The sequence below is a fragment of the Clinocottus analis genome, unplaced genomic scaffold, assembly GCF_023055335.1.
Source record: "Clinocottus analis isolate CAN_PGR_092001 unplaced genomic scaffold, fCliAna1.0.p SCAF_4, whole genome shotgun sequence".
NCBI lineage: Eukaryota > Metazoa > Chordata > Actinopteri > Perciformes > Cottidae > Clinocottus > Clinocottus analis.
The window spans coordinates 17,032,944-17,060,468 of NW_027176153.1; the positions used below are offsets into that span (position 1 = coordinate 17,032,944).

The following is a 27,525-nucleotide window of genomic DNA, read 5'->3' on the forward strand; positions in this document are numbered from 1 at the left end:
AGTAAAAAAAAAAAACACTTTTGGCTCTCTCTCTCTAACTGTTCCAAGCTTTGTGCTCATTTGTTTTTGTTAGAGGAGTACATAGTGGTATATGTCCTTCGGTCCCTAACACATACATTTCTCCTTTGCCATGAGTAACTCATTTTCCTGTGAGTAGTATTCCTCCGTGTATGTTTTTGCTTCGAGGCGGTTGGACTCTAAATGAGCGCACTTTGCCAGGCTGGATGAATGAGCTCCTTCATTTCACAGGATGTGTGTTTAAGTCTGTAACCAAGAAAGTGCAAGCAAGTGTATATTTATGTGTTGTGTGTGTGTGTGTGTGTGTGTGTGTGTGTGTGTGTTTCTGTACATGTGTGCACAAATGTGTCTTGAGTGGGGGTGTGTGTCCTCGCCCTGCATCCCCTGCCTGCCTCGGTGTGGCACCAAACTTCACATGACATCAATCTGAACGTGGGGAAATAGTGATCTCATTACAGGCATCTTGTTACTGATTAAAACCTGCCGCCACAGGCACCCGCTCCCTCCCCACCTCTCCACCTCTCCACCACCAATCCCATCAACCCCCTCCTCTGCCTCCTCCTACAATCCATCCCTCTCTCCATCTCCCTCTTTTCCTCCCTCTTACTATTTCACACCCCTTTCTCTTCACATCCCCTGTACCACCGGCCCTTTTCGTCTTCCAACCCTGCTCTCCTCCCCCTCTCTCCATCTCACTTTAACCCCTATAACCTCACTTCCTCCCTCTCTCGTTCCCTCCATCATCCCCCTCTTTCCTCTTTACCTCTCCTTTGCCGCTTTCCCCTCCGCCGGCGAGCCTCGGGCTTCTACTCCATGGCTCTGCGAATGCAAATATGTCGAATCTAAAGTGGAAACACACGACTGAGTATGATGTTTCGGTCCCATGAATATTTCATATCTTCATAAACACACCCAGAGATGCTGCAAAGCTGAACAATGCCTCTGTTTGCCGGATGACTTCCTGTGAGGAATTGCCTCTCTTGCGTTTGACTCTTCTTTTTTTTTTCAGAGCACACTGTGTTAGGATTGATGTCAGGGCAGTTCGTTATGATGTCACGGGCTGAAGTTAATGATACGAGAACGGACGGGGCCATAGGCCATGTTTCCAGTGGTGCCCAGAGAGAGAGATAGCGCCCTGATCTATCTTCATTATCCCCCACTCTGCAGCCTCCCAGACACAATGATCATAAATCTCTGCCTGGAGCACACTTCACTGACACTGAAACACAAACACTAGTAACCTCTGACCTTCTTGGTGCTACTGCCTACGCATACTCATCCATGCGCACACAGACACACACACACACACACATATTCACAAGTGACATGCGTACTGCAAGACGAAACATAACCCCTGCTCAAGCTCACTGTCATAATTTAATAAGGAGCACAGCATGCCCTGCACGCTGACACACACACACACGACTATCATTGTGTACTTAACGGCACATTCTGACACAAATGCATGGTCTCGGTCAGCCCGATGACATCACACTGACTAATACACACTTTGCAGGTTATGTCACTCTAATGGCTGATTTCAAGTTATTATAGGGCCCTCTGGCTGTATTTACCTTCTTGTTTCATATTATGTTCATATTGCTGATTTAGCACTGCTATGTAAACAGTTAAGGGATTTCTATTAGCTTTAGTGGCCTCATAAGCAACACAGGAATCAAATGTCAACAAGATAAGGATCATCTGAAGTGCTTTTTTGCAGTGGGGCTTAGATTCTCTGCTTCCTGAATATAAGGTTTCTGCAAAAAAAACAAAAAAAAACACTGCTTATGTACCAGCAAATTCACATTAAAAAAATGTACGAAAAAACATTTTAGTAGACTACTGTAGACCATATGTGGCTGTAAAGATCGGAAGCACATAGGAATAATGAGCTTGAGGCCGAGCGCTTGTGTTTTTTATTATAACGGCTTGACTTTATCCTGGAGACATATTGGGTTCAGCGTGTTTGAAAATGATATCTCTGCCTGTATCAGGCCAGTCGCTGTGATTTATAAAAACAATATGCAGCAGTTATATCAGGTCTTAAATGGACAGAGAGTTGGGAAGACCAAAACAAAAATTCCTGTTGGAAAATTCAGCCTCAGACTGTGAGATCTGAGAGAATGTGAAGTGATGCATGGTCGATATGCCCGAGGCCATTATTTTAGAGGAAGTTTCAGAATAATTAGTGCATGTATAAGTTGGTTATGTTGAAAATGCTTGCTGCACTTACTTGGCTTAGATAACAATTACACTAGATATTTATTATGTGCGTGTTTAAGAAGCGTGTGTTTACTTGTTAGGGGTTGTTTTTTTTCATCACAAAGTGTAGCTTATCTACACACTGCTGCAGTGGGACAGAAAACAAAGCACCCGTTAAGGTGCCAGTTGAGGTGCCAGTTGAGGTGCCAGTTGAGGTGTGCCCTTTCCTCCCAGTTCCGAGGTTTGAAGTACTGCTCATAAGCAAAAACAACTTGAAAAACATTTCATTAAGAAAAGCAGGGCATACGCCCATAACCACAAACACACAAACATAGATCTGAAACACATGATCTCATATAGGGAGAGGGGCACGTTCAGAGGCACGCCCAAATGTGTCACTGCTGCAGCTGCACGGCGCTGCCATCTCACGCGGGACAGCTGCAGCTGATGTGCCACCATCATGTTTTATGTTCAGAGCTGAAGGGCTTTTAGTTGCAGAAGTCTGCAGTTGTTGTTGTTTTTTTTACGATAAACTTCATTTCAAAAATATTCCTCACTGCATATTGTTTGGCAGGATGTTGAAGGATGTTATGTATCCTAAAAAATGTCAGATTACAGCTTTGAATGCCAAATTCTGGTTTTAATTTTTGCTCAGCAGGAATGTGTTTATATTCTGTGTCCAATACTTCCTTCATTAGTTCCACAAGGGTCCTCATACTTTCCTTAATATTACGTACAATAAGTAATAGTAGCATCAGCAGTGGTAATAATAATAATGTTTTATTATCACTGCTTTGGGAAGATTGTAGAAGCATTCAAACACAAATATGAACAACTAACAAGTCTGCAGTGAGCAGATGGGCCGGGCAAAGGTCCTTCATGTTTATTCCAATAATTGATCACTGTGAATACATGACTTGGTGAAATTTTCTTGGAAGGATAAATCGATTGGCTTTCCATTAGCATCATCTGTGTTAAATCAAAACATTATTATTTATGTTGAGGATACTGAAACATCCTCTCCTATTAAACTCTGGGTGTATTGATTAAACATGGACGAGCTAAGATCTCGACATGGCTCCATATTTACACGTGCGCCAAGAGTTTGTAGGTAATGCTCTTTAGCCAAGAAGATGAAGTAGAGACACATCATTCCCCCGAGAGACAAAAGAAGCGAGAGAGAATTAAAAACAGAAACTTAAGCTCTCTGGGCCTTTTTCTTCCCTCCGGGCATTTTGTGGCTTGTGAAAAAAAAGTGCTGTATATTTGAAGTGTTGTGTCACGTGACAAAGGAAGGCTTTATGAATCAGAGAGTATAATTATGTCTTAGTAAGAGAGGGAGTGTGCGCCTGTGTTTGGGGAGTGAAAGGGTGATTTTAGGAGGTAGAGACGAGAAGAAGAGGAGGAGAGACTGGAAGGAGGGAGGGGGAGGAGAGAGAGAGAGAGAGAGAGAGAGAGAGAGAGAGAGAGCCTCACTGCTACTCTGTCTCTGCTGTCAGAAAGACTCTGATGAACGTACACACAACTTTTCTCCTTTTTCCCGGCTAGCTGCTCATCAGACCGTTCCGGCAACTGCTTCATCCGTCCGTCTGCCTCATGAGCACCTGAGCGGGTGAGTCATTTCTACTTAAAAAGTTCAAAATCTCTTACTTAAGTTGTTGTTTGTCTTCCTTTTTCTCTCTCTCCCTCTCTCTCTCTCTCTCTCTCTTTCTGTGAACACAGAGAAAGAACAAGAGAGAGGCTGTGTTTTTTTGGGAACGGGTGGACAGTTTTAATTGAAGACAGAGACCGAGTGTGCAAAACACTTGAGAGGCTTTGAGACAATTATTCTTTGTTTTCCCAGAAATTTGACCAGATTTTTGTGTGTAAACACCAAAATGTCCAAACACACATGTTTGTTTGTACCCAGTGTTTTAGCGTGTTGGCTTCTTTCTGCTTTGTGAATGCGAGAGTGACACTGAGTTTATATGAAAACATACGTGAGCATGTGTGCCTGTGTGCACATGTGTGCTTATTAGCGAGCGTTTTAAGTGTTACCCAGTGCCTGCATGTGGAGCTCTTTATTATTAGCATGTGTGTCTGTGTTAGTGTGTACACACTTGCATGTGTTTGATGTGCATTCGCCACAGCAGTCACCAGCCCTTGACCTGTTTTGTTTTATACGCAACATATGAACACTTGGACAAGACAAGCATTGTTTTCCACCTTTTAAACAGCACAGGCTCGTTCCTGTGGAGTGAGGTGTGTCAGACACAGTTTACGCACGTATGTGTATCCATTGTGTTCTCATAGTTAGCAGTGTGTCAGCGCTGAACATTTATTCATGCTGGCAGATGTGCTTGGTTAACAGGCTTTCCCTGTTAGAGCCATGTGCAACACATTCCAAATCAATCTGCGTTGCAGTGTGTTTTATTTGGACGTAGGAAGAGCAGGCCTCCGGTGTCAGAGTATCGCTTTCTGCAGTGTGTTGGTTCATCGCTCCGGCAGCGGCTGGTCACCAGGTAAACCACTGCAGCTGGACTGCCTTTGCCTTTGCTTTGCACCTGCTGTCCACTGCTTATTTCCCCTGGTGGACTTGACAGAAGTGCGTGGGACTGTTTGATTGAAGTGAATTTGAAAAGAAAAAACACCCACATGAGCGAGCGAGGGAGGGCTGCTTGAAGGCCAGTGATATCTGCGGCGCCCTCCGCTGTCATCTGGTCTATCGGTTTGACTCTGAGTCGGTGACATCTGGAGGGGAAGAAATGGAGCTCATCTCTGAGGCAGAGTAATATCACTGCGCTCCTCCTGCTCCTCCAGAGCACCACCCGTGGGTCTCTTTATGGAGGACAGGCTGTCAATGCAGAGCAGCTTTACTTTCATGGTGTTCGGTCACAGCATTTTGCTCGTCTATAGTGACAGTTTGGAATCAATTATTATTTTTGTAGTTATATGCTCCAGATGAACTATGTGTCATTACTTGTGATCCATGTATTTGTGATCACGAGTCAGGTCTGAATATCAGCCTCGCCAAAAACATTCTCTCGTTTCTGTAGTTATTTACAACTCAGGCAACAGTACAGCGCAATATTTCTTTGTTTTTATTTTATTTTATTTGTATTTTTGTATATATCTTCCATTCCTGTTTTTATATTTTATTTTGTGTCAGTAAGCTGTCGACACATTTCCCTTTGGGGATTAATAAAGTGTATATTCATTCATTCATTCAATGCTCACATACTGCCTATCAAGCAGTGCAGATCAGCAATAATCCATGGAAATAACTACTTTGGAACAAAAACAGAGTTTTTTTTTTTTTTTTGAAAGCAGTGTGATTAGAGGCAGTTTTTTTTCCGGATATATTTATGGATCAAAAGTTAAAATTATAAAACAAGACAAACAATGATTATAATAACAGCCTGCCAAAATGTCACAAAACTGTGGTATGACTACTATATTGCTTTTTTTCAAACTAAATTGCAGAATCTGGTGTTTTTATGTAAGAATACTTTTCAGGTGTAGAGACATCTGAGGTTTTGTGGGAGCCACTGAAACAACAGTCGCCTTATAAAAGCTTCTGTCTTGCAAAACCTCCAACAGTCCTTCTTTGTGACATGACTTTGAGCAGTAAATCTGGGAGTTGTTGATGCCTGTCTTTTTCTGGAATTTCTATAGCAATTAAGGCCAAGTAGTAGGGAGGGGTTAGACAGGTGGTTTTAGCAGAATCAAGGGGCTCTGTGCAACTAAACTATAATTAACAAGGAAACTATCTGCACACCATTTCCTATGTCTATTTTTGCAGGTGTGCTTTCTGATTTTGAGGATTTACATGTCCACCCTGCCTTCAAGCTCTCATTAGGAGATTTTTTTGACGCACAGTTAAACGCGTGTGACTGTTGTTTTGCATGTTGTGCTTGCATGTGTGTGTTTGGGCCTGCTCGAGTGTTGCGTTCAATCCTGAGGCTAAAAGTGGCAGTGGTGAGCCCATCCATTATGCATCTCTTTATACAGAGAAAGGATTGTTTTCTCTCTGAGTTGAGGGAGGGAAACACCGCCTTTGTGAATCATGTATTTGTAATTACAAAACAATATGTTATTCGTAGCACCAACTGTAATTAAATGTAAGACTCTGAACTTTCTTCTCTTGCTTTATTCCCCATCTCTCTAAATCTCTTTTTATTTGTCAAAATGTCTTACCATCATGGGCCTTTGCCTTTTCCTGTTGTGGTGTGTTTTCTTGTGTTGCTGGACCCACTGCTGAAGTCTCCATGTTGAGTACTCCAAAGAGCGCCACCACATCATGGAAACAGCAAGCTGTCGGGATGACTTCATCATGTCACCAAGTGTTTTATGTCTCACTGACTTCTCACTCTTTCCATACTTCTCTCCACCACTGCGAGTCAACACAGCCTGTTTGAGCAAATGTTTGAACAAAGAGCAAAGAACGAGAGAGCGAAAAATAATAATAACATTTGAATAAACGATCAATTATGTATAGATACAAAAGCAAAGATTGCATAATGCCACTCCCCTGTGGCGCCCTTGAAAAACCCTCTCCAAGGTACAAGTGATTACACAGAGGTGCTTCTTTGCATTGTTGCTGAAAGCCAATCTGCGTGTGTGATGCCATGAGCAGGCAGATGTCAAACAAGTTTGAGGCGATGGAATGCCGGTCTGTTTGGAGGCACTGGACCGTCTGTCACTGGGTGTCTCTCTCAGAGCCATTAGCCAGCCACTTGTTGACAGACATGGAGCTGCCAGCTTTGCATCAGATAATAGTGTCGAGGATATTGTTTTCACAGACAAAATACTGCTGACGCCAGCAAAAAGATCAAATAACACTCTCATTAACTCTCAGTATGTTTAATTATGAATGACTTAATTAGTGCGTGACAGTTCAAAACAGTCACGATGACACCAAGCGTTCCTTTTTGCTCCAAACTGTTGGAAACGATCATGTCAACTCAGGTCACGTTGGATTGTAAAATCATTGTTTAACTTCACCAATGACCCAAAACATAAACATAGACGTCTACGCTTCAAGTCCTTTTCTTTTACAAAGTTACTGGCTGTAAATCACTTTATGATGTTGACAATTGAAGGACAGTGCCTGGCAGACATGCACAGTTTTCTGTCAAGGAATTGAGCAGGAGTGGGCAAGTCAGAGGTGGAGAGCGAGTGAGAGGATTCTGTGATCCTGTGATTCTTTCTCTACATTGTTTCAAGGCGGTGAATTTACAATTCAAATGTTTTGACTAGCTACTTTGCCTAGTTTTGACAGACATATATTGATTTTTATTTTACATTGCAGGACATTTTTTTACAATTCGTGTCCTTTTCGGGAGTCCAGGAAACCCAAAGAAAACGTGTGAACCCACTCAAACTCAGAAAAGAGAGTGAGGAGTGGCGTTTGAATATGACTTCAAAGACCAATATCCACAGAGGAAAACATGCAATTATAACTCAATATAACTTCACACACAGTTACTGTAAGTGTGTGTGTGTGTGTGTGTGTGTTTCCCTCGATTCAACAAGAAACGTCCTCCATTTAGCAGAGCGGACCTGCTATGGCACCCAGAGTCCTGCTCATATACACAGAGTAATCACCTGTGGTTTCTTTTGCTGACTAAAAAAACCCGCTGCTTTACTTGGTTGTGTGGTGCGGAGCTTCCTGAGATGCCCTGATTTATTTGTTATTTTGACTGCAGTTCTTCTTGCCTGAGGGGCCTCAATCCGTCACCACTGTTAAGGCACAATTGTTGTTTAGCTCACAGAGGATTTGATACCCTTTGTCTGACAGACATTCAATCTGTGGGAACTGTCTCTCTCCAGCTTGACTCTTCGTCCTGCTACGTCTTTTTGTTGAAATCCAAACTCTTCAGCAAACAAGATAATCTCATTCTCTGTAAGCGTGCCTCGTCTTGTCTCCGAATTGTCTTCTTGATTGATTTCATCGAAGGAGTGGCACGCCGTTTTCATCAAATGGATTAACCGATGAGTCTGCCTTAACGTTATGAACTACTGCGAGGGCTGACACTCCACTATTTACAGAAACAACCAAAGTAAATTTAAACTGCTGCAGCCCACCTCTTAGGGAGTGATGGAAAGTCCCAGCAACAGCCGTGAAGCCACTCATAGCTGGCCCTGGTGCTCCTCGCCTGCCTGGCTGCCTGCTGCCTCCTGCGTGCCCCCCAGGCTCAAGGGAAGTGGGGAGGCCCTCTATGCCCATTTGGCCCTGGCTAACAGGGGATGAGGTCACTCCAAATTCCCCTTATCCCCTTATAGTCCCAGACGGGCTGGCGAAGTTAGCCTACCACAGGACCCAACATAAAACATAAATGGCTCTGTAAAAAGCTGCCGGGCTGATGTGACTCATTAAAAAACACTGGCGCCAACTCTTTTATTAATTCATTATTGTGTTTGGGGAGAGTAGAGTGACTGGGTTCTATTTTAAAAGGCTGCGTCTCTCTCTGTACAACTCTTTAGTTCAATTTCGTTCATTGTTTCATGACATGTGTGCGAGCGTACAGTGGCACTGCGGTTTATTGTGCTGAGGTTTTTCCGCCTGTGTCTGGTCTGGTGGCTTGAAAAACACTTAAAGCTTAATTTGTAGATTAATATACTGTTGTTTCCCCCCCCCCCCTGTGGGAATTCAAAAGTCACATGTGTACAGTCCTACTCTCTGCCACGATCCTTGTTTTTCTCACACATCTTCCTTCTTCTCTTTATTGTTCTCTCTTCTCCCAGCACTCTCAGACACATTGTGCTGCCTTTATGGGGCCTGGTTTGAGTTCATGAGGCAGATACCCAAACGGGCCTAACGCTGGCCAAGTACATACTCACAACACACATGCACATACCCCCTCCCCCCCACTCCCCCCACACACACACTATGAGCCTGTGTGTTGCTGGCAGTTTTGTTTTTCCAGTCTGTACCTCTTCTCCCATTAGGCCCACTGTGAAATCTTTAGTGATGTTTTTGTGTGTTAGCCGCAGTGGAACCGCTGCACAGGGTCATGGTACAAGTTGTATAAGCAATAGAGGGATGGAAAGGGGGTTCGGGGTGGGGGTGAGGGAGGCGGGGGGAGAGGATTGGGTATGAGGACATGATTAAAGAGAGGATATAGAGATGTGGGGTGGTTCAGAAAAAGGGAGGGAAAAAAAATCTAAAGTAGTTAAGATGAGGAATGGTGGAATACGGGTGGAAAGAAATCCAGAGAGAAGGAAGGAAAGAAAAAAGAAAGATGGCAGTATGGCTGTGTTGGCAGGATGGGGGTAGGTGCCTATCGGCGGCTGCTCCTTCCTGAAACGTGGCCACCCGAGCCTGCCTGGGCCCTGGATGCACATGTGGAACAGTTTACTGTAATGGAACTCTAAATTAGTGGTGGTTTGAAGCTGCCTGCAGCAGTAGGGTGTAATTAACTGGCTCTGTTGAAAGAGAAAGAGCCAGAAAGAGAGGCGGGGAGGGAGCGAGGGCCCTGGAAAAGGCAAAGGGTGAGGTGTGTGTGTGTGTGTGTGTGTGTGTGCGTGTGGGTGTGTGTGTGCACTCTCACACATGTGTAGAGGTTTTTTTTCTTCAGTGCTTGATTGCTTGTGTATGTGTTTCAGACCGTGTGGTGTGTTTAAGTGTGTTTTTGGAAAGCTCCCCCTCTTTTTTCCCGGGCACGGCGCCACCTCTTAGTGCCCCCCAGTGCCCAGACCCTGTCACTGTTCCTGCGCATTTTTTCGCTCAGTTCAGCAGTTCACCGGTTCAGCCTTAGATCTCTTCTCCCCCCCCTCCGCCCCCACTGAACCCCCAAACTCATTTCTTTGTTTATATAGAATTCATTACCAAGATTTTTTTTTCCTGTCTTTTCTCCCGGATTCACAAGCCACAGCAGTTCCAAATTCCTTGGCTCTGCTCTTTTTCAAAGCCACATTTAAAAAACAAGCTGATCACACCACCCACTCATGAAATCACGCTAGGGAAGCGAAAGGCAAATAGAAAACATGAAAAAGAAAATGGGAGGCTTTGCCGGGAATTTTTTTCCCCCCTCCTCTTGTATTAACCATCAACGGTATGGCATAACTGCAGCCTTGTCCAGCCTGGAGCCGGACTTGTCTGTGCCTACTGTGTGGAGTCAATGTGACGAGCTGGCTGCTGGAGGTTAGAGCCAAAAAGACTCTGTGGGATGGGAGCCTGACCTCAAGAGAGGATAGTTGGAAGTGACAGCAGCAGTTAGCAATCAGTGGATCTCATTTTCCCTACCATCTACCCCCATCCGCCCCCTCCTCCCTCTCTTCTTCATGCTCCGGACCCCGTGTCTGGGCCTCTGGTCCTGAGGGAAAGAGGCAGAGAGGCAGGCTGCTGTGCTAGGCTGGCAGCAGGAACAGAGGAGCTCTTTATAGTAGAGTTCTGGTGATTTAAATCATATGGCATAGCCTGGAATCACTGTAGAAGTCTGGAAGCTCTTCAAAACTGCAAGAACAAGAGCTCTCTCTCTTTCTCTCTCTCTCTTTTTTACCCTCCCCCCCACTCTTCGCTGTTATAACTTTTTCCAAACTTCGTTCTTATTTTCTTTTCCCCTCGCCCAGTCCCAGTTTTTCTGGCTTTTCCTCACACTGCTCACTCCTTCTTTTTCTCTCACATCTTTATCTGCTCTGGTTCCTGCTGTCCTTCCTCACTTCCTTTCCTCTCCTACCTGCTGGTCTGAAGTTTGCACATCCTTCTTGCATTAGAGCTGTGGATAAACTATTCTCCGTCCCGGAGCGTGTAGATGGATCATGGTCTCAGAGTTGATGTGAGGTGACTTGTGTTTGTGGAATCCAGAGAGGATGTCAACACAAACCACTGATTGTATCGTCATGTTCAAGCCAATCACAAACAATTATCCGTTGGTTTTCATGTGGTGAATTTATTTGAAAAAAAAAAATAACAAATGCCTCTGCCTTCTCTTCCTCAGAAAAGTGAATTGGATGACCCCTTGAAAGTGCAGTCACTAAAACCAGCGGCCCTGTCGTCACTCATCCATTCCCCACATCCTGAGGGTCTTCGAAAGGACGCAGATTTCAACTTTTCAGGGGATTTCCAGGTGTTGTGAGAACCTGTTCGTTTCCCCCAGCGGCCTGCTACGGACCCCGGGGTGTGCTCCGTCGCCATGGCTACCAACAGGGAACAGCAGGTGGGTCACATGACCGGCTTCCCACCTGCTGTCTACCCCTTCGCCTTCAACTCCATGAGAAGCCACTCCCCGTTCGACCTGCTGGCCAACAGCAGCCTGTTTGGGAGATTTGGTGCGGACCTGCCCAAAGAGATGGCCGCTCTCTGTAAGTCAGTTTCATTACTGTGTGTTTGACTTTTCCATTTCAACTCTAACTACATATGTCCTCCATGCCGTCCTTTTAGTCACATTATATACAATTTGGACATGAACTGGAAAGAAGCTGTTTAAATTGCACTTCATTATGTGCAATTTTGTGGAAATGGAAAACCTTCGGGTCTGTTTGCGATATAGGATGAGTGGTATGAGAAAAAAAGAAAATCCCCCAAAGAAACCATGAATAAAAAGTCCACTTTCATCAATACAATGATTACTCTGCTCCTGTGGTTTCCATGTAGATGCTTGTAGATGGTGTGGTTGAGACCACAAACGCTGGCTCTGGCTTCGCTCGCTTGCGCGTGTGTGTGTGTGTGTGTGTGTGTGTGTGTGTGTGTGTGTGTGTGTGTGTGTGTGTGTGTGTGTGTGTATCTACACCTCTCTCCGAGCTTTTGTGAGACAGGCAACCCACAAGTCTGCAATTAGAGACAAAACAACATTCTTTCAATGTGAGGTGATGAGTGCTCCGAGAAGCAACACATATTTGAAAGTGAGCACAATTGCAATTGAAAGACATGTCTGACTGTTTATTCAGAACGAGCATGTCACACACCGCTTTGGAGAAAGAAAGGTGAGCAGAAAGCCCAGTTCAAACAGTCAGGTACTGGAACAGCAGGCTCCATTCGTGTCAGACTTGTAGTTTCAGACCTGACCACACGGGGCACTGTTGTATGCTCAAGCACTAACATGGGATGATGTATGTAGCATAGAGCACAAAGAGGAGATTATTGGTCAGTGTTGATCTGATTGAAAAACTAGCCAGATTACACACACGCTGCCGACATACATTTGTCATGGTTTAAAACCCCTGCTAAGGCTTTTTTTTTTTTTTAAATTGGCGTCAGGATTCTAGGCCAGGGAGTATCCTTGTCTAAAACCACCGCTGCATAACTTGATGCTGAGGATGTCAGTGGGAGAGAAAGGAAGGCGGAGAGAGAGAGAGAGAGAGAGAGAGAGAGAGAGAGAGAGAGAGAGAGAGAGAGAGAGGGAACAGAAGGAGCAGTTTTGTTGAGGTTAGACATAAAGTAAAGGTAAGCAGGAGTTATTTGAAATCGTATCTGGGTGCAACGCTGAAGGGGCGGCAGGTGGTGGTGGCTGGTAGGTGGTGGAGGGGCTATAATGGGTGTGGGTGGCAACAGCTGAGTGCAGAGCCTGAGAGCCCCCCTGCCTGCGTGTGCAGTCCCCCTCTCTCCCCGACCACAGCATGCCTGAGCACCTCACCAGCCTTTCAGCCGTCAATCACTACTAGCTCCCCCCACCCACCCACGCCCCCCACCCACCACCACCCGTCCTCCTCGCCGCTGCAGCCCACCTAATCCTCAAGGTATTTCCACAGAACCAGAGAGAGAGAGAGAGAGAGAGAGAGAGAGAGAGAGAGAGAGAGAGAGAGAGAGAGAGAGAGAGAGAGAGAGAGAGAGAGAGAGAGAGAGAGAGAGCACCTGGGGGTAATGTCCTAGTGTGGTGGAATTCAAGAACACACCCTGCTAGAAAAACACACAGATGCACACACATGCAAACACACCACTAGACACTCTTCTCTCTCTCTCTCTCTCTCTCTCTCTCTCTCTCTCTCTCTCTCTCTCTCTCTCTCTCTCTCTCTCTCTCTCTCTCTCTCGCTCACACACACACCACAGAGCCCTTCTTTCATCTAAAAACTAGAAACATACCCCTGACACAGAGCGAAATCCCACCGCACTGACAGATGGATTCTTTTTGGTTTCTACACTGGCAGGAGTTAAAACAAAAACAAGTATCAAAGCACAAAAAGACGCAGGCAACCACTTGCACCGGGGCCCTCATACATGACTGCTTGTACGGACACATCCGCGCTGGCAGTAGTATCGTTCACAGGGGTTAAGGACTGCAATTTTTCTGTTTAAACTCTGTGTCACAGCTTAAACAAGGCTGGGGTCAGAGATTAAGTCCGGATCATAGTGACAATTAGTGCTGACTTAACTTTACGTGTGCATCGACAAATTGTTTTTGTAGAAGACAATACACCTTTTGCCGAAGCTCATTCAAAAATACATCTGAGTATCAGTTTAGGTTCCCACCAGTGGATGGAAAAAGATCAGCTGTTAGTGTGCGCTTTTAAAGCGTCCTTTTGGTGTAACCCTTCACAAGGAATGTTACAAGTCACTTTACTGACAGCAGTCAGCAGACAAGAGCCCTCGCTTCGGACATTCCCCAGGCCCCAGTTTTTCTTCTCCTTCTCCTTCTTCTCCAGGGGTTGGCTTAACAGGGCCGCTCATTGTTGTCAGGTCCGTCTGTAGGCCAGACAGACAAAATACCTTCCACATAAAGGGAGCAGCTCTGTGGATATGTTTCTGTGTCTATGTGTGTTTGTGTGTGCAGTTAATAGCACTGCATTCTTGCCGGCTCCAGAGCTGCGTGCGTAATTGTTGTTAGAACGGTAGCCTGGGTGAAGCCGACCTTTGTTGGGCGTGCGTGGTGTGCCGACAGGTCGGAGCACCTCCCACGGCAGCGCTGTGTTTTGGCACCAGAGTGTCTTTGGAAATACCTGTTTTGCACAGAAGTGGGAAGAGACAGGGGAGCAGAGGCATGGCTGTGTTTGCACATGCAGAGATAGTTGACATTTCTTTATTCTTAATGCATACAAAGAGGAAGTGGACTCATAAAACGTCAAGTCCTGTGTGAATGAGTTGCACCGACCATGTGGGTGTGCTGCAACACTCCCATCCTTACCACCCATATCTTCATATTTGCATTTATTCATCCATGAGAGGGCCTAACGGCTCTCTGTGCAGTGTGTAGCAGAGGCCGTTATCAGTTGATCCCTGTCATTATGGGAGCCCTTCAAACAAACAGTTGGAAGTCCATTAAGGCCACTTACTATGTGATAACATCACCACTGAGCCCTGAAACACCTCCATAAGCTTTCACCAATCAGGGCCGGAGCCCTGGCCCCAAAGCCAGCCACAGGGATGTTTTGAAAAGCTAGTAGGTCATTTCCTTCAGCCCACACGGCTCGGACCAAAATCTGCCGTCCTTCGCTTGGCTTGGACTTTCGATTCAGACCTTGACTGTACAGCTTTATGTTGAGTTCCTCTCACGAGAGGCTCGACTGTGAACTTTTCCAGCTGCGTCACATAGTGGGATGAAATTGAAAGCATTGTATTAATAGAAACCCATGAATAGTGTGTGGAAACTTGTGTAAAAGCTTCCTGCGCCTACTCAGTTGTGCCCCTGGTGGAGACTTAGTGAACTGGTTTTTATGTTGTGTGTGTTGGGAAAGGATTTACACTCAGGCAAAGACTCAAAGAAAAGCTCAGCATATTGTAAGAATAAATGAATTAAAAAAACTTCTCAACATCTTTAACTGTGTAAAATGTTCTTCTCACATAGGTTTTTGTCAGGCATTGTCAAATCACCATCACAAAGCATTTTAAGCAATATTAATATCCAAGCATATTCATCACTTAATTTCAATATGTATATCAGACCAGAGCTGAGTTACGACGTGGTGAGCATGAGCTTCTATCAAGGAAGAACTGGGAACATCTAGATCAATATTAAACAGGCTAAATATAATATACATATTTGTCAAATGTAATCATGAATCCCATAACTCATGAAGTTTCATAGAAACTACTGCATAGGAAAATACATTATACAGTAAAAGATAATTACTCGTACACACACAAACGCACACGCACACACACACACACACACACGCACACACATGCACACACACGCACACAAATGCACACACATGCACACATGCACACACACAAACAAGTTAGGCAGATCAAAATGTTCCAGCAGAAAAGAATATCCTCATGCAGAATGACATAGTTAAAAACACTCATTGTATTCTTAAACAAACAAACACACACACACACACGCACACGCACACACACACACACACACACACACATACACACACACACACACAAGGAAGTCATGTTGGCTTAGGGTGCTTGGGGAGTTGCGTAAAGGAGCCATTTTGGTGGGAAATGTGCTTTAAGAGGGAATGTCTAAGTAAACCTTTAAATGGAGGAGAGGGACATGTAGATGATCAGAGTGACGCTGTCTCCACTGGATACGTAAACCAGCACAAACAGCACATTGTACAGCTTTATTTTTTTTTCATAAAGGTCGAAGTGTTGGCTTCCAGCCCAGCCTTGATGGAGGTGGGTACGTGCATCACTGTGGAGGTTTGGGTATTGCATAATGTGCTCATGTGGGTTTACTGTATACTCTAGTGACGGATGGAGGGATATGAAAGAGAAACTGATGAGCTCAGCCCTGTCCCTTACAGGCACACGCTTTCCAGACACAGAAAGACTTCTTTCTCTATAAATGTTCCTCTTAATAAACTGTGATGTCATCTCTCTTTTAAATCTGTGAAAGGCCCTCGGAGACACCTGACAGTTACATTTTTACTTAGTTTGCTCTTGCTTGCAAAGCCAATCATCTCTGACCTCTGTCAAACTCTGTGTCATTTACTGATCTCTGTTTGATTTATTAAAGGAGCAGAAAAAGAAAAAAAACGCCTGAGCCTGAGGTGAAAACATTATAATGAGGATTTAAAAGAATTTCAGAAAAACTTTGGGAATGGGCGATTTAGAGATAGCCTTTCATGTGATCATTGCTTATGGATTATCATATTTTAAAAGACTGAAATAGATCAGTATAAAATGATCTGTAATGATGTATGATATTTTCATACGCCAATATTTGTATTTATTGTATTTATTTCAAGCATATTATCTGTCGTGCTGTCTGAGCCTTTGTCAAAATCAAAGAAATCAACTCTGGATCATTTCATTTCATTTAAAAGTAAAGGTCTGCACATGTTGAATACAAATGTTTTCTCCATCCATTAGCGGTTTTAAATGACCAAATCATGTTGAAGATGTACTGCATCAAATTACAAAGCGCCTATTTATTTCACTATCTCAATGTTAGCAGTGTCAAAATGTAATCATAAAAAATAAAATGCCATAAAAGAGCCATCTGCTCGCTGGCATCTCTGCTCCTGTGACCAGGATCTACATAGCACATTACCAATGCGACGGACCGTTTGTGTGGCCTTGTGTGCGCGATGACAGCTCGTATATAGCTGCGGTTTGGCCGTGTCCTTGATCTGTCACTAAGATTGGAGCTTTAATAAACAGCCCTGGTTTTATCTCCTATGGTAACCGCGAGCCTCAAGATGACAGCTCTCCGAGGTGCTGCTCTTCTTTTTGGAAATCGATTCCCTTCACATTGCTCTTTTTTTTTTTCATTTTCAACCATTGCTGGCCATGATTCAATAGATGAGCGAGGAAATGGACCGAAAGGCCCACTTTGTTTTTCCTGCCAAGTTAAAGCGGGAGGAGTTTTTATTGTGAAACTGAGGGGAATATCTGCTCCTCCGATGGTATCCACCTAAAGCCTGTCAGCTTATGCACTCTTGAATTCCCTCACTCTTTTCCCTCTCCTCTTTCCCTCTTTCTCCTCGACGTTCACCTTGGATTTCCTTTCGTTATCCCTCTGTGCAAGTTGGAGCCAATTTTCCCGAAGTGCTGGAAACTTTCTGAAACCGTGTGTGTTTGTGTATTGAGTGTGTACATGTGTGCGTGTGCCTGCATGCCTGTGTGTGTGGAAAGTCAGCAAAGGTTGCTGGTAAAGGAGAGGCCACAGAGTTTACTACAGCGCTCACACGATGACAGATGAAGATAAAGAGGCTACTATTAAAAATGGGAGGGGTCTGTTTTCAGATGGGTCTTTGTGGGCACGTGCAGGATGTAGAGCACGCAATGGCGAGAAAGGAGGGATGGGCCTTCAGAAGGCGTGGGAGGGCACCCAGGGCGGGCCTCTGAGAACAAGACAAGACGTTTCGTGTTTTTCGCCACATGACTAAAAGATCTTTTTTTTTTTTCTTCAGAAAACACGGGTAGCAAAATGACATGACAGTGCAGATAGAGCGAGAGAGGAAGACAGAGTGAAAAAGACTTTGCTGAAAGACGGCCAAAAAATGATAGTGCTCTGTGTTGAGCCTTTGGTGTGAACAGACGCCAACATGGCCGCCACTGAGAATTGAGCCCTCCCATGATTGTTTTTTGTTGCGATGTTTGGCCAGAAAGTAGGTTCATGTGACTGATTGAGTATTGATGGATTAGTCTAGATTATAATTGCTCAGGCTCAGACACGCATGTTGCTTCCTCCCTCTCAAATTCAGACATGCAATGTTATTTTACGTTGCCTTTTGAAAGTCCCCGCGTTTATTGGCAATTTTGTTAAGTTTTTACATATCCACATGTATTTTTAATAAATGTTAAAAATGAAATGAAGTATAATTTCTGACATCCCTTTTCAGTGACACAGGTATCTTCCAGAGATATACTGTGAGCGTGAAGTAGATAAGTGGATAGGATTACATGTCTTGTCAGAGCTGAACATGTGTAAAAAACAAAAAATGCTGCCGGAGCAGTTGATGGATGTGATGTGTCGGAACGCTATAATTGCCCTTTGTTACTTTCTTTAATTAGTTCTTAAATGAAAAGAATGGAAAAAAAACATTTCAGATGCATGGATATTGTTTGTTGTGCCCTTCATTAAGTTACTATATTTGTAACCGTCCCCTTTGTGTATGTCTGCGTTTCGGAGTAACCTGAATCTGGCTGCAGTGGGAGGGCGCTCTGAACTGGTGTTCAGTGTCTCTATCATCACCGGCAATCTGTTTCAGCACGTCCACACACTGCGCACATGTTCACATCAGCAATGAAAAAGCTCTGCATTCCTTTCAAAATTACCATGCGGCTTTTAGCACACAGGCCTTCAAAAACAAGCCACCTTTATTGCCTCACACACCACTGCGTTGTTGACTGCTCGGCTGGAACGTGAATGACTGTATACAGGGGAAGTGGCAACAATGTGTTGTATACGTCTTATCTGTAATCGGCATCAGAGTGTCAGACAGTAAAGCCTTATTTTCCTGGGCTCCGGCCCACGTGGCGCTATAAGCAGTCTGGGAGCAGCTGACTGTCTGATGTGTAGATAAAGAGATGAAACATGTCATGTCACAGAAGAAACATTGCAACTTTTGAACGTGATCTAATCGCTGCAATTGAACACGATTAAACTCAGCAGTCACACAAAATGACCAGTGGGTTGGCAGCCACCGAAAATGAAACATTTCCAAAAGCAGAGATCTTTGTCAACTGAAACAATCATGCAGTTAGGAAGAAAACGACCATAGGGAACTTGATGAAATGTGGAGAAAATTTGCAGAAACATGGAATGGGGAGGGGGGTATGATGAGAGCGATGGAGAGACTTGTGAGCCAGAGAGGGAGGGAGAGAAGGAGGGAGGGCAGGATAAGTTTGGGGGGAAAGTTAGTGGCCCAGTGGGGGTTTCTTCTAGAGTTCAACCTCTCTGGCTGGGGAAGGAAGGGGAGGAGGGAGGGGAGGCAAGGACCGGCCTGGGTCAGCAGCAGTATGGAGTATGTGTAGATTAGATGTCTAAACTCACTCCGCAAACCCTCTGAAGCGCTGGAAGACTCGGCTCACAGTGCTTGGAGCCAACAATTTGAGAACTTGGGGTTAGTGGTCTGAATTATAGTCTCAAACACATTAAAAAAGAAATGTCAAAACCAGTGCAGTCGGACAGGGTCCATAAATCTCCAAAAACAAAAGAGTTTCATAGTGTGAGCACATGATATTATAAATCGATTGTGTTGCTGCCCTGGCAAACAACGGCGATGTACAAAGAACATTTGAACACGAGGGGATTGGCCAGTTTTGAGTTTCCAGGATGCTGTTTGAAACGAGCAGCGAGAAAAAAAAAAGAGAAGAAAAAACACAGGAAACAGACGAAAGACGAGTGTGAGAAGAATACTTGTGGATCATAAAAATGTGACTTGTGGCAGCGATGATTTAATCTGAAATGCATCCAGATCTGAACTTTTTTTGGGATTATTATTGTGTTAATGGGTGGAGAGGTACAAAAAAAGAGACTAATTTTTCACAACACACTGTTAGCGGGCATCTTTGATAGATAGCACTTTGTTAGCCTCACTCTTCTATTCTTGCCGTCATAAAGCTTTCCCTTTATGACCCGACAAGTGTATGAAGAAACACATAAAAACTACTGATCTTGTTTACTGTTTGATGCAACAAAAGAGCTGTTAAATGTGTGAGCAGCGTCTGTGCCGGTGTGTGTATGCATGTGTGTATGACTGCTTTAGTGAACCAGCTTAACAAAATAAACAAGGGGATTTCAACCGAAGGAAAAGCTTTTAGGTCAATAAACATTTTAATCGAAATCATTCAAAATAGCCCGAAACGTGAAAGCATGGTTTCTTTCATGAGACAGGAAAAAGAGTGAAGTGTGAGACAGACGAGAAAGAGGAGGGAGGGCACTGTGTGTTTATGGAGAGTGTAGCCAGCAGCACAGATTGACAGGAAATGTTGTCTTTTTTTTGCCTGCTGGGCTGTACCACTTGTCCCGGCCTGACAGGGGGAGATGAATGTGTGGGGCACACAGACTAAAGTCATTCTATTATCATATATCTCCCATTGCATCAAGCTGTTTGCTTTCGCTAGCCAGAGTCCATCCATCTGCTGAGGAACAGTTAGGACCAGTGACAGGCTTTTTTATTGACCGCAGACCGCCTATTGATTTCCCTTTGATTTACTGTCACTGTGAGGGCACTGCTATGTTTTAAATTGAATTATTTTATCGATACACAGAGCAGCTTGAGAAAAGCCAAATGTGGAAGGCAGTTTTTTTTTTGGTGCTGAATGAAACATTCAGGTGGCACATTCAAATTCACTACTTGCACAAGCACGTCACATCTGTATCCTCGCAGCTCTCTGTGCTTCTTCACAATGGTTGCTCGGAGATAAATCACAAACAGGGTCAAGAGAACCTGTGAGAAGTGTGTCCAGCACATGGTGTGTTTGCATATTGGGGGTATTTGTCTGTGTAAATGCACTGCGGGGATTGAGCAAGGCAGCCCTCATTCATCACTGTTAAAGCACTTCGGCAGCGAGAGACAGAAAGAACTGCCCATCCTCTGTTCCCTCAAACAGACAGAGAGGGAGGGATTTACCCTGGCATCTGGTTTCTGGGTTCAACCGCAGCACAATGTTCTTTCTCGCTCTCTCTCCCTCTCTCTCTGGCTCTCTTTCTCACACACACACACACACACACACACACACACACACACACACACACACACACACACACACACACACACACACACACACACTCACTCGGCCAGTGGCTGGACTTTAATATGGTTATGATTAGAGACGGGGGCTCAGAGAAGGGAGGGGAGGGGGCTCATATTTACTGCAGGGGAACTGACTGGGGGAGGTGCGATGGAGGAGACAGGGACCAGATCTGAATGGGACACGCGGGACGGGGGGAAGAAGGAGAGGGGGGGGGAGGGTCTGGGTTAAAATATGAAAACACAAAAGCAGCATGGACAAAAAAGCTAAAGAAGAATGGGAATAGAGTTTTGTCCTCTAACCAGATCAGTTCTTCCTCGAGTGCAGGCTCTGCTGGACGGCCCCCTCTCCTCCTGGGTCCCTCTCTCTAGCCCTCCCTCTCTGGCATTCTCTCTCTCTCTCTCTCTCTCTCTCTCTCTCTCTCTCTCTCTCTCTCTCTCTCTCTCTCTCTCTCTCTCTCTCTCGCTCTCTATCTCCACCCCCTCTCGGAGCGTCATGTCGAGGCAGTTGGTTCGCTCCGCCGTGTCTGGGGCTCAGCCAGAGCTGTGAGAGGCTGTTATTTAGGTCTGTTACAGCAGACAGAGAGCAGCTCACCCAAGGGCAGGGGGAGAGGAGAGAGTCGGAGTCACGCTCGCGCTCACGCTCACGCTCAGCTCAGCCCAGCTCAGCCAGGCAGGAACCAGATCTGCATTCCAGCTGAGGGGGAAAGAAGGGAAACTCCAGCATCGGCAGGAAAGAGCAGCAGAGGGAGTGACAGCGAGAGATAAGTGAAGGCAGCAGACCCAGCTAGCTGTTGCTGCTGCTGCTGCTGCTGCTGCTGCTGCTGCTGCTGCTGCTGCTGCTGCTGCTGCTGCTGCTGCTGCTGCTGCTGCTGCTGCTGCTGCTGCTGCTGCTGCTGCTGCTGCTGTTGTGTGTTGTTGTCACTGCCTCAGCGAGTGACGTGCGCGCTGGACGCAGGCAGGACGCAGCAGGACCGAGGGCTCGGAGTGATTTTTTTTCTTGTGCTGAGGGCGGGGGGTGGGTGCCATGTTCGACTGTATGGAGGCTCTGGGAATGGGCCCCCGTCAGCTCTATGATGTCACCAGCCGGGGTGCGTGCATGCTGCGGAAGGCGAGCCCCTTCTTTGCGGGGCTGGACCCCTTCGCTTGGACGGGCAGTGCCAGCGTTCAGTGTAAGTGGCATCCTGTTTGGATTTCTTGTATGACACAATCATGTCGCTCTCTCTCTCTCTCTCTCTCTCTCTCTCTCTCTCTCTCTCTCTCTCTCTCGTTGCTGGCTTGCTTACCCCTCAGGGCTCGACCAAGGGGGCTGCTGTCAGGGGCTACAGAGCAGCACAGGAAAAGACTGGGACAAACAGTCTCCTCTCCTCTCTTTTTCTCTCCTCTCCTCCCTCACAGCCCACAGACAGTTTGAGCTGCTCAGCCATCTGAAAGAAACTCTGCTATGATATGATATGCACTGTGTGTGTGTGTGTGTTTGTGTACTTGTGGGGCCCATGGAGTCAAGTTTCGGTGACAATGTGTAGCCACCTGAGGTTTGACCTTGCCAGGTGTACACTAAAAACAAGACTACAAGTATTCATAGATGAAATAAAGAGGAAATATATGGCGAGCTACAGGAAAGACAAAACACTGACACTTTAGTTCATCGTTCTTTCTTGTTGACACTACAAGTTTGATGAGATCTTTGACATGTTATTGACAAATAGCCTTTGAATATTACAGATGTTTAAAGTTGTGTGTAGCCTGCTGCAGTCCTCATAGGTCAGAGGTTTGTGTGTGCTTCTGGATACAAGATGGATAATGATATTCCTCTGGAGCTATGAATTAATAAGTAGATGAATTATTGAATGGGTAAATGAATAAATTAGAAATGTAGAATACATGCACATGCAAAAAAAAAGCAGATGGATATTCTGGCCAGCTTTCTTTTTTTCTCTCTTCTTCTCTGTCAGACTCATTTTTCCTCTCCCTTCTTCTTCTTCTTGACTTCAGACAAGGCTCTGACTATAACAACAGGCCTGTCTCTGTAAAGACAAAACTGGGGTCCATTTCCATACACTTCCAGGGGGCCACTACTGCTGTGAGAGAGCGTGTGAGAGTGAGAAAGGAGGGAGGGGGGTGGGGGGTGTATGCATGGTATGGAGGGAGAAGTGTGGAGGGAGACAAGCCAGATATGACAGTGGAAAAACATTCAGGAATACAAGAAGAGATAGAGCAGTGGGATAAACAGCTGGACTGATTTCTTGTTTTTGGGAAGCTTTTTAAAAAAATTGGTTCTGATTTTTGTTGTTGTATTTTTCTGTTTGTTCACCCTCCTGCTTTTTGTTCCTTTTTACTGCCTCTTGGGGGGACTCATCTGTCTTCATTAATCGTGAAGACACCAGTGTTTCAGTGGCTGTCATGCACACTGGCTGAGCTTTAATGAAGACAGATGCTCTGTCGGGAAAGGCCGAGGCCAGGGGGGACTCCAGCCAGCCCAGCCTGCTCTGCTTAGCTTGGGGAACCCTGATGATAACAAGATGAGATTTGTTTATTTAATCAATCAGGCTTCTATGGGTTCTCCTTTTAGCCCATTCACACACATGCATACATTTGAAAATTAGGCCTCCAGATTCCAGGAGTACATTTTTCTTTTGGGTCTTTGTTCCAAAAAAATCAAAGAGGGGGAGAAGAAAAAAAAAAAAAAGTCCTGAGAAGCTGCCCCGAGGGTAAAGGAGCTGAGTCTAGCAGAGCAGAGCAAAGTGGAGGCTGGTGTGGTGTACTGTTTCAAGCCCTCTGTGCCCAATAACCTTTGTAAACAAGGCAGCCCTATCCCTACACGAGGAGCCATAATGCCTCTCTTTGCTGAAGCAGTTGCCCCTCATTGTCCTCATCAATGAGGCTGATGAATTGATGTTTGAGTCTGATATCTCATTAAGCCAGCCCAGCTGCACAACAGAGGGACCTGTCTGGCTCCCATGCCACTCTCTCACAAGCACACACTCTGCTCTGCAAAATAACCACAGGGTTTGCAGAGGGAGTCACCTGGCCCAGGCATGATACTCATGTGCTTCGAGTTTTTCTGTATGGAGAAAGACGTGCACTTGAAATTGGTCGGTGGTTCTTTGGTAATCCGTGCAAAATGCAATAAAACAACGTTGTCCCCCTAAATCTTACACATAATGAGTATATCCTATTGTCCTGGCAGTAAATCTCCTGCGGTGATAAGTGTCACTGTCGTTGGCCGTTAGCCCGGGACAGTTCGACGACTTATGTGTGGTCAGTTTTCCTGTTTTTTTTTGTTCACCAATGGGAGACCTCAATGTCAGAGGTTAGTGAGAGGCTATGGGCCAGCCAATGCCGGATCCACACCATGTGTGGCGGCCTTGTCAGCTTGCTGAAAAGGAGACCCTTTCAACCAGCGTTGGTTTGTGTAATGCTCTTAAGTGCCTTATACCAAGGAGCTGGTACTACATCTGAGCTGCCTTGCACGTAAGGATAATGGACGCTGATTTAGTCATACGTCAATGAGAACTGAATTAGTCAACTGCCAGGGAAGCCATTTCAGAGACGCTATGCAGACCAATTCCCTCTCCTTCAATGTTCATTTGCTTAGAAGAATGAGGCAATTACGCTTAGCAGTTTTCCAGGGTCAGAAGAAGGGGAAGTGTCTTTTTTTTCTTCCGAAAACACACTCGTAGCTTTTTAACACTGTTTGGATATTAATTGTGATGCTCCCAAGCGATACATTCAAGAGAGTGACATGGCAGTACCAGATGGATAGACTGATCCATCACCTTGTGTGCAATCATTCACACACACACACGTATATGCACAGGCACACACGCCTCTTTGTTTTACCTTAATGTGCTGTTCAAATGTGAATTGAAGGAGCTAATTGAAATGGGGGTATATCTCAGCAGCAATGGGAGAGAAATAAGAGCTTCCTGTGACCGCTGGCACATTCTGGCCCCCGATCATTTTCTCCCTGATGGAGGTCCGCAGTTATTTCATTATAATTACAAAAGATTCAATTAAAAGATTAGAATGCCTGAGGGGGCAGGACTGGGAATAGATAGCGGTATCTTGGGTAAGGGGGTGGTGTGTGTGTGTATGACAGAGAATGAAGGAGACAGAGTACCGTGGGTGCTGTTCTAATGAGGACTTGTCAGTGCTGTTATATATACATAAACCTTGTTGATCCTTTCAAGATAATGTCAAATGAATGTGCTGAAGTTAAAAGGCTTAAGTAGTCAGCTGGCCCAAGGTCACCGAGTTGTAATTGATATGACCGATGAAAAGCCTTCACTTGTCTCTGAAAACAATTATTTTAATGCAACTAAATGAGCTGTTTGAAGTAGAAGATGAGTTCAACATGAGATGCACAAAATACTGAAGCATGAGAGGAACTTTTTCTGTTCTGTAATAACGAACTGTCATCAAAAAAGCACCAAGTTTGAGTGCCTTTTGCTAAGCGTCTTTCTGGGGTAAGGTGCACTAGACTATGCATCTAGAAGTGTATGTATTTGTATGTATGTGCGTGTCTATGATGTGTTTGCTACATCTATTTCCAGATAATATTTTATAAAGAGCAGCTGTAAAAAAACTTTTTGGGGAATTCACAATTTGCACTGGTGATACATCTAATCAAACACTCTAATATTCAATATGATTTAAGTTCATTCTAACTATATAATATCTGTTTGATATTTACTATATTATATGACTTTACAAGATGGAAAACTCTTTCTGAGCAGGAAGCCATTTTCATGATAAGGAAAGCTCTGTGTGTCACACCACCTTGCTAACAGATCTGTCTCGGCTCTGCAGTAATAGCCAAGGCCATTAATAGGCAGTGCGCCTATAAATAAACAGTTTAAATCCCTGCAGTTGCTGAGATATTTCCCAAAACCCCCCTTTTTAATGTGTTTCTTTTGCGTATGCATAAATATGAACGTGTCAACTTGTGCTTGTGTGTGTAGAGTCTATATGTGAACTCCCATATGTCAATGTATGTGGTGTTTACGTGCCCGTTTGGCTGGCGTTGGGCACCCAGACTGCTGTGTCAAACCCAGAGACGGACAATGTGCCAGGCTGGATTCCACAAGCCTGTGTTGGAATCCAGCTCCGCTCTAATAGCGGGTTATAGCCCCTCAGCAGCGTCAGTCACACCACTGTAAATAAAACTCATCAACCACAGTGTGGACCCTGAATCCATCACATTGGACGTTCTGTCCATCTTTGTGATTTCTTTTCTTTTTAAAGAAGTGTTTCACAAGAGCGCTCACGCTGAAACATTCAGTGGATTCTTGTTCAGGCTGTTCTGAGGCAACTGGGCCAACACTTTGCCCTTTTATATCAGCAGCAGAGTATATAATGTGGACTTTTGTAAGTTCTTTTACATAGTTTACATAGTGTGTTGGTCACGGAGGTAGTGTAGCTGCCCACCCAGACCCATGTCTGGTTGCTACTGTTGTAGCTGTTTACTGTAAACAGCTCTCTGCCTGCCAGGCACAGCTTCCCTTGTGCAGAGGCCTCGGCAATTGACAGGGAGTGTGTGTGTGTATGTGTGCACCTTGGCCTTTTTGTGTGTATGCTTGTTGTACTCATGCACGCACCTGTGAGAGTTTATTTCGCACGCGATGTACTTTAGTGCACGTGTATTTGAGTACAGCATATATAGGAGTGTGTGTAAGTCAGCTCGGAGCCATGTGAGAGCCGAGTGTGAAGATAGCACTTCTGTTACCATCATGTTATTGACTGACAGCTTGGCTCGAGCGTTGCTAGGGGCTCACTGTTGTGCGAGGCGGAGGGCTCGGAGAGCCGCGCCGCGACTAGAAACCCAGACGAGCCTGACTGTCCTTCCCTCCGTGTGTGTGTGTGTGTGTGTGTGTGTGTGTGTGAATGGGTTGTGTTTACGCAGCCGACAGTGTTTGGCAGGGAGTGGTGGGCGGCCGGTGCAACACAGCTATAATCTGGGCTCAGGGGTGGAGAGTGATGGAAGAGAAGTTGGCCGAGGAAGGGGAGGGAGGCCCGCTGCCTGTTGTGTTCACTTGGACATTAGTTCTAATGTGCCAATGTGCAACTGCCATGAACTCTTGTCTGGAAATGGTACATAAGTTTATTTGTATATGCATTAGTTCATTTGTTTGTGTGTAAATGTTGCCTGTATGATCACTGAGGGGAAACAGGCACACAATCACGTTAGCTTACACACACACACACACACACACACCTAACAGTCAGTTTGGGAGTATTTTGTGTGAAAACATGAATGTCTATGGAAAACTTAATAGATGTGCACATGTGTGCCTGTTTCTGTGTTCACTCGCTCACCATGTTTACAAGTGCACATGAAACCAGGTTATTGGGAGAAATTGGGTTACGGCAGGAAACAGGAGAATGTGTTCACATCTTGAAAACTTTACGTACAGCTGGTCAGTGGTCAGATGTCTCCCCAACTCACTGTAATATTTTTTGAACTGAGACCCCCCACAAAACAGGTTTTCTTTTTACTCAGCCCGTGTGTCTGAATTTTGCAAACAGTCTACAAGTTGTAGAAACTGGCTCATTTATTCTAATTGCTGTTTTAGTCAGACTTTGGATGATAGAATTTTGAAAAAAAATGCAGAATAATTTCATCTTTCATCCCAGTCCTAACTTATGTTCCCTGTGCTGGCTCTTTGTCATGCACACCCGTAAAGGAAAACTGTCAATTACTGAATTTTGTGTAAACATCCCTGCAGAAGTGCATTCTTACTTACTGGCAACACAAACACACACACACACACACACACACACACACAC

The 27,525-nt window shown here is 45.0% G+C and overlaps 1 protein-coding gene across 2 annotated transcripts in view; it reads left to right on the forward strand.

The window, feature by feature from the left end:
• rarga (retinoic acid receptor gamma a) overlaps positions 1–27,525 on the forward strand; it is a 41,938-nt gene that overhangs the window by 1,616 nt on the left and 12,797 nt on the right. The window contains exons 2-3 of one of the 2 annotated variants that reach the window (XM_068598305.1): positions 3,769–3,832; positions 11,142–11,505. In XM_068598305.1, coding sequence (XP_068454406.1) covers positions 11,337–11,505 — 169 coding nt within the window. In that variant the 5' untranslated portion in view covers positions 3,769–3,832; positions 11,142–11,336. Of the gene's footprint in view, positions 1–3,768; positions 3,833–11,141; positions 11,506–21,622; positions 21,909–27,525 lie in introns of those variants that run through there. The other variant, XM_068598306.1, reaches the window with a different exon arrangement.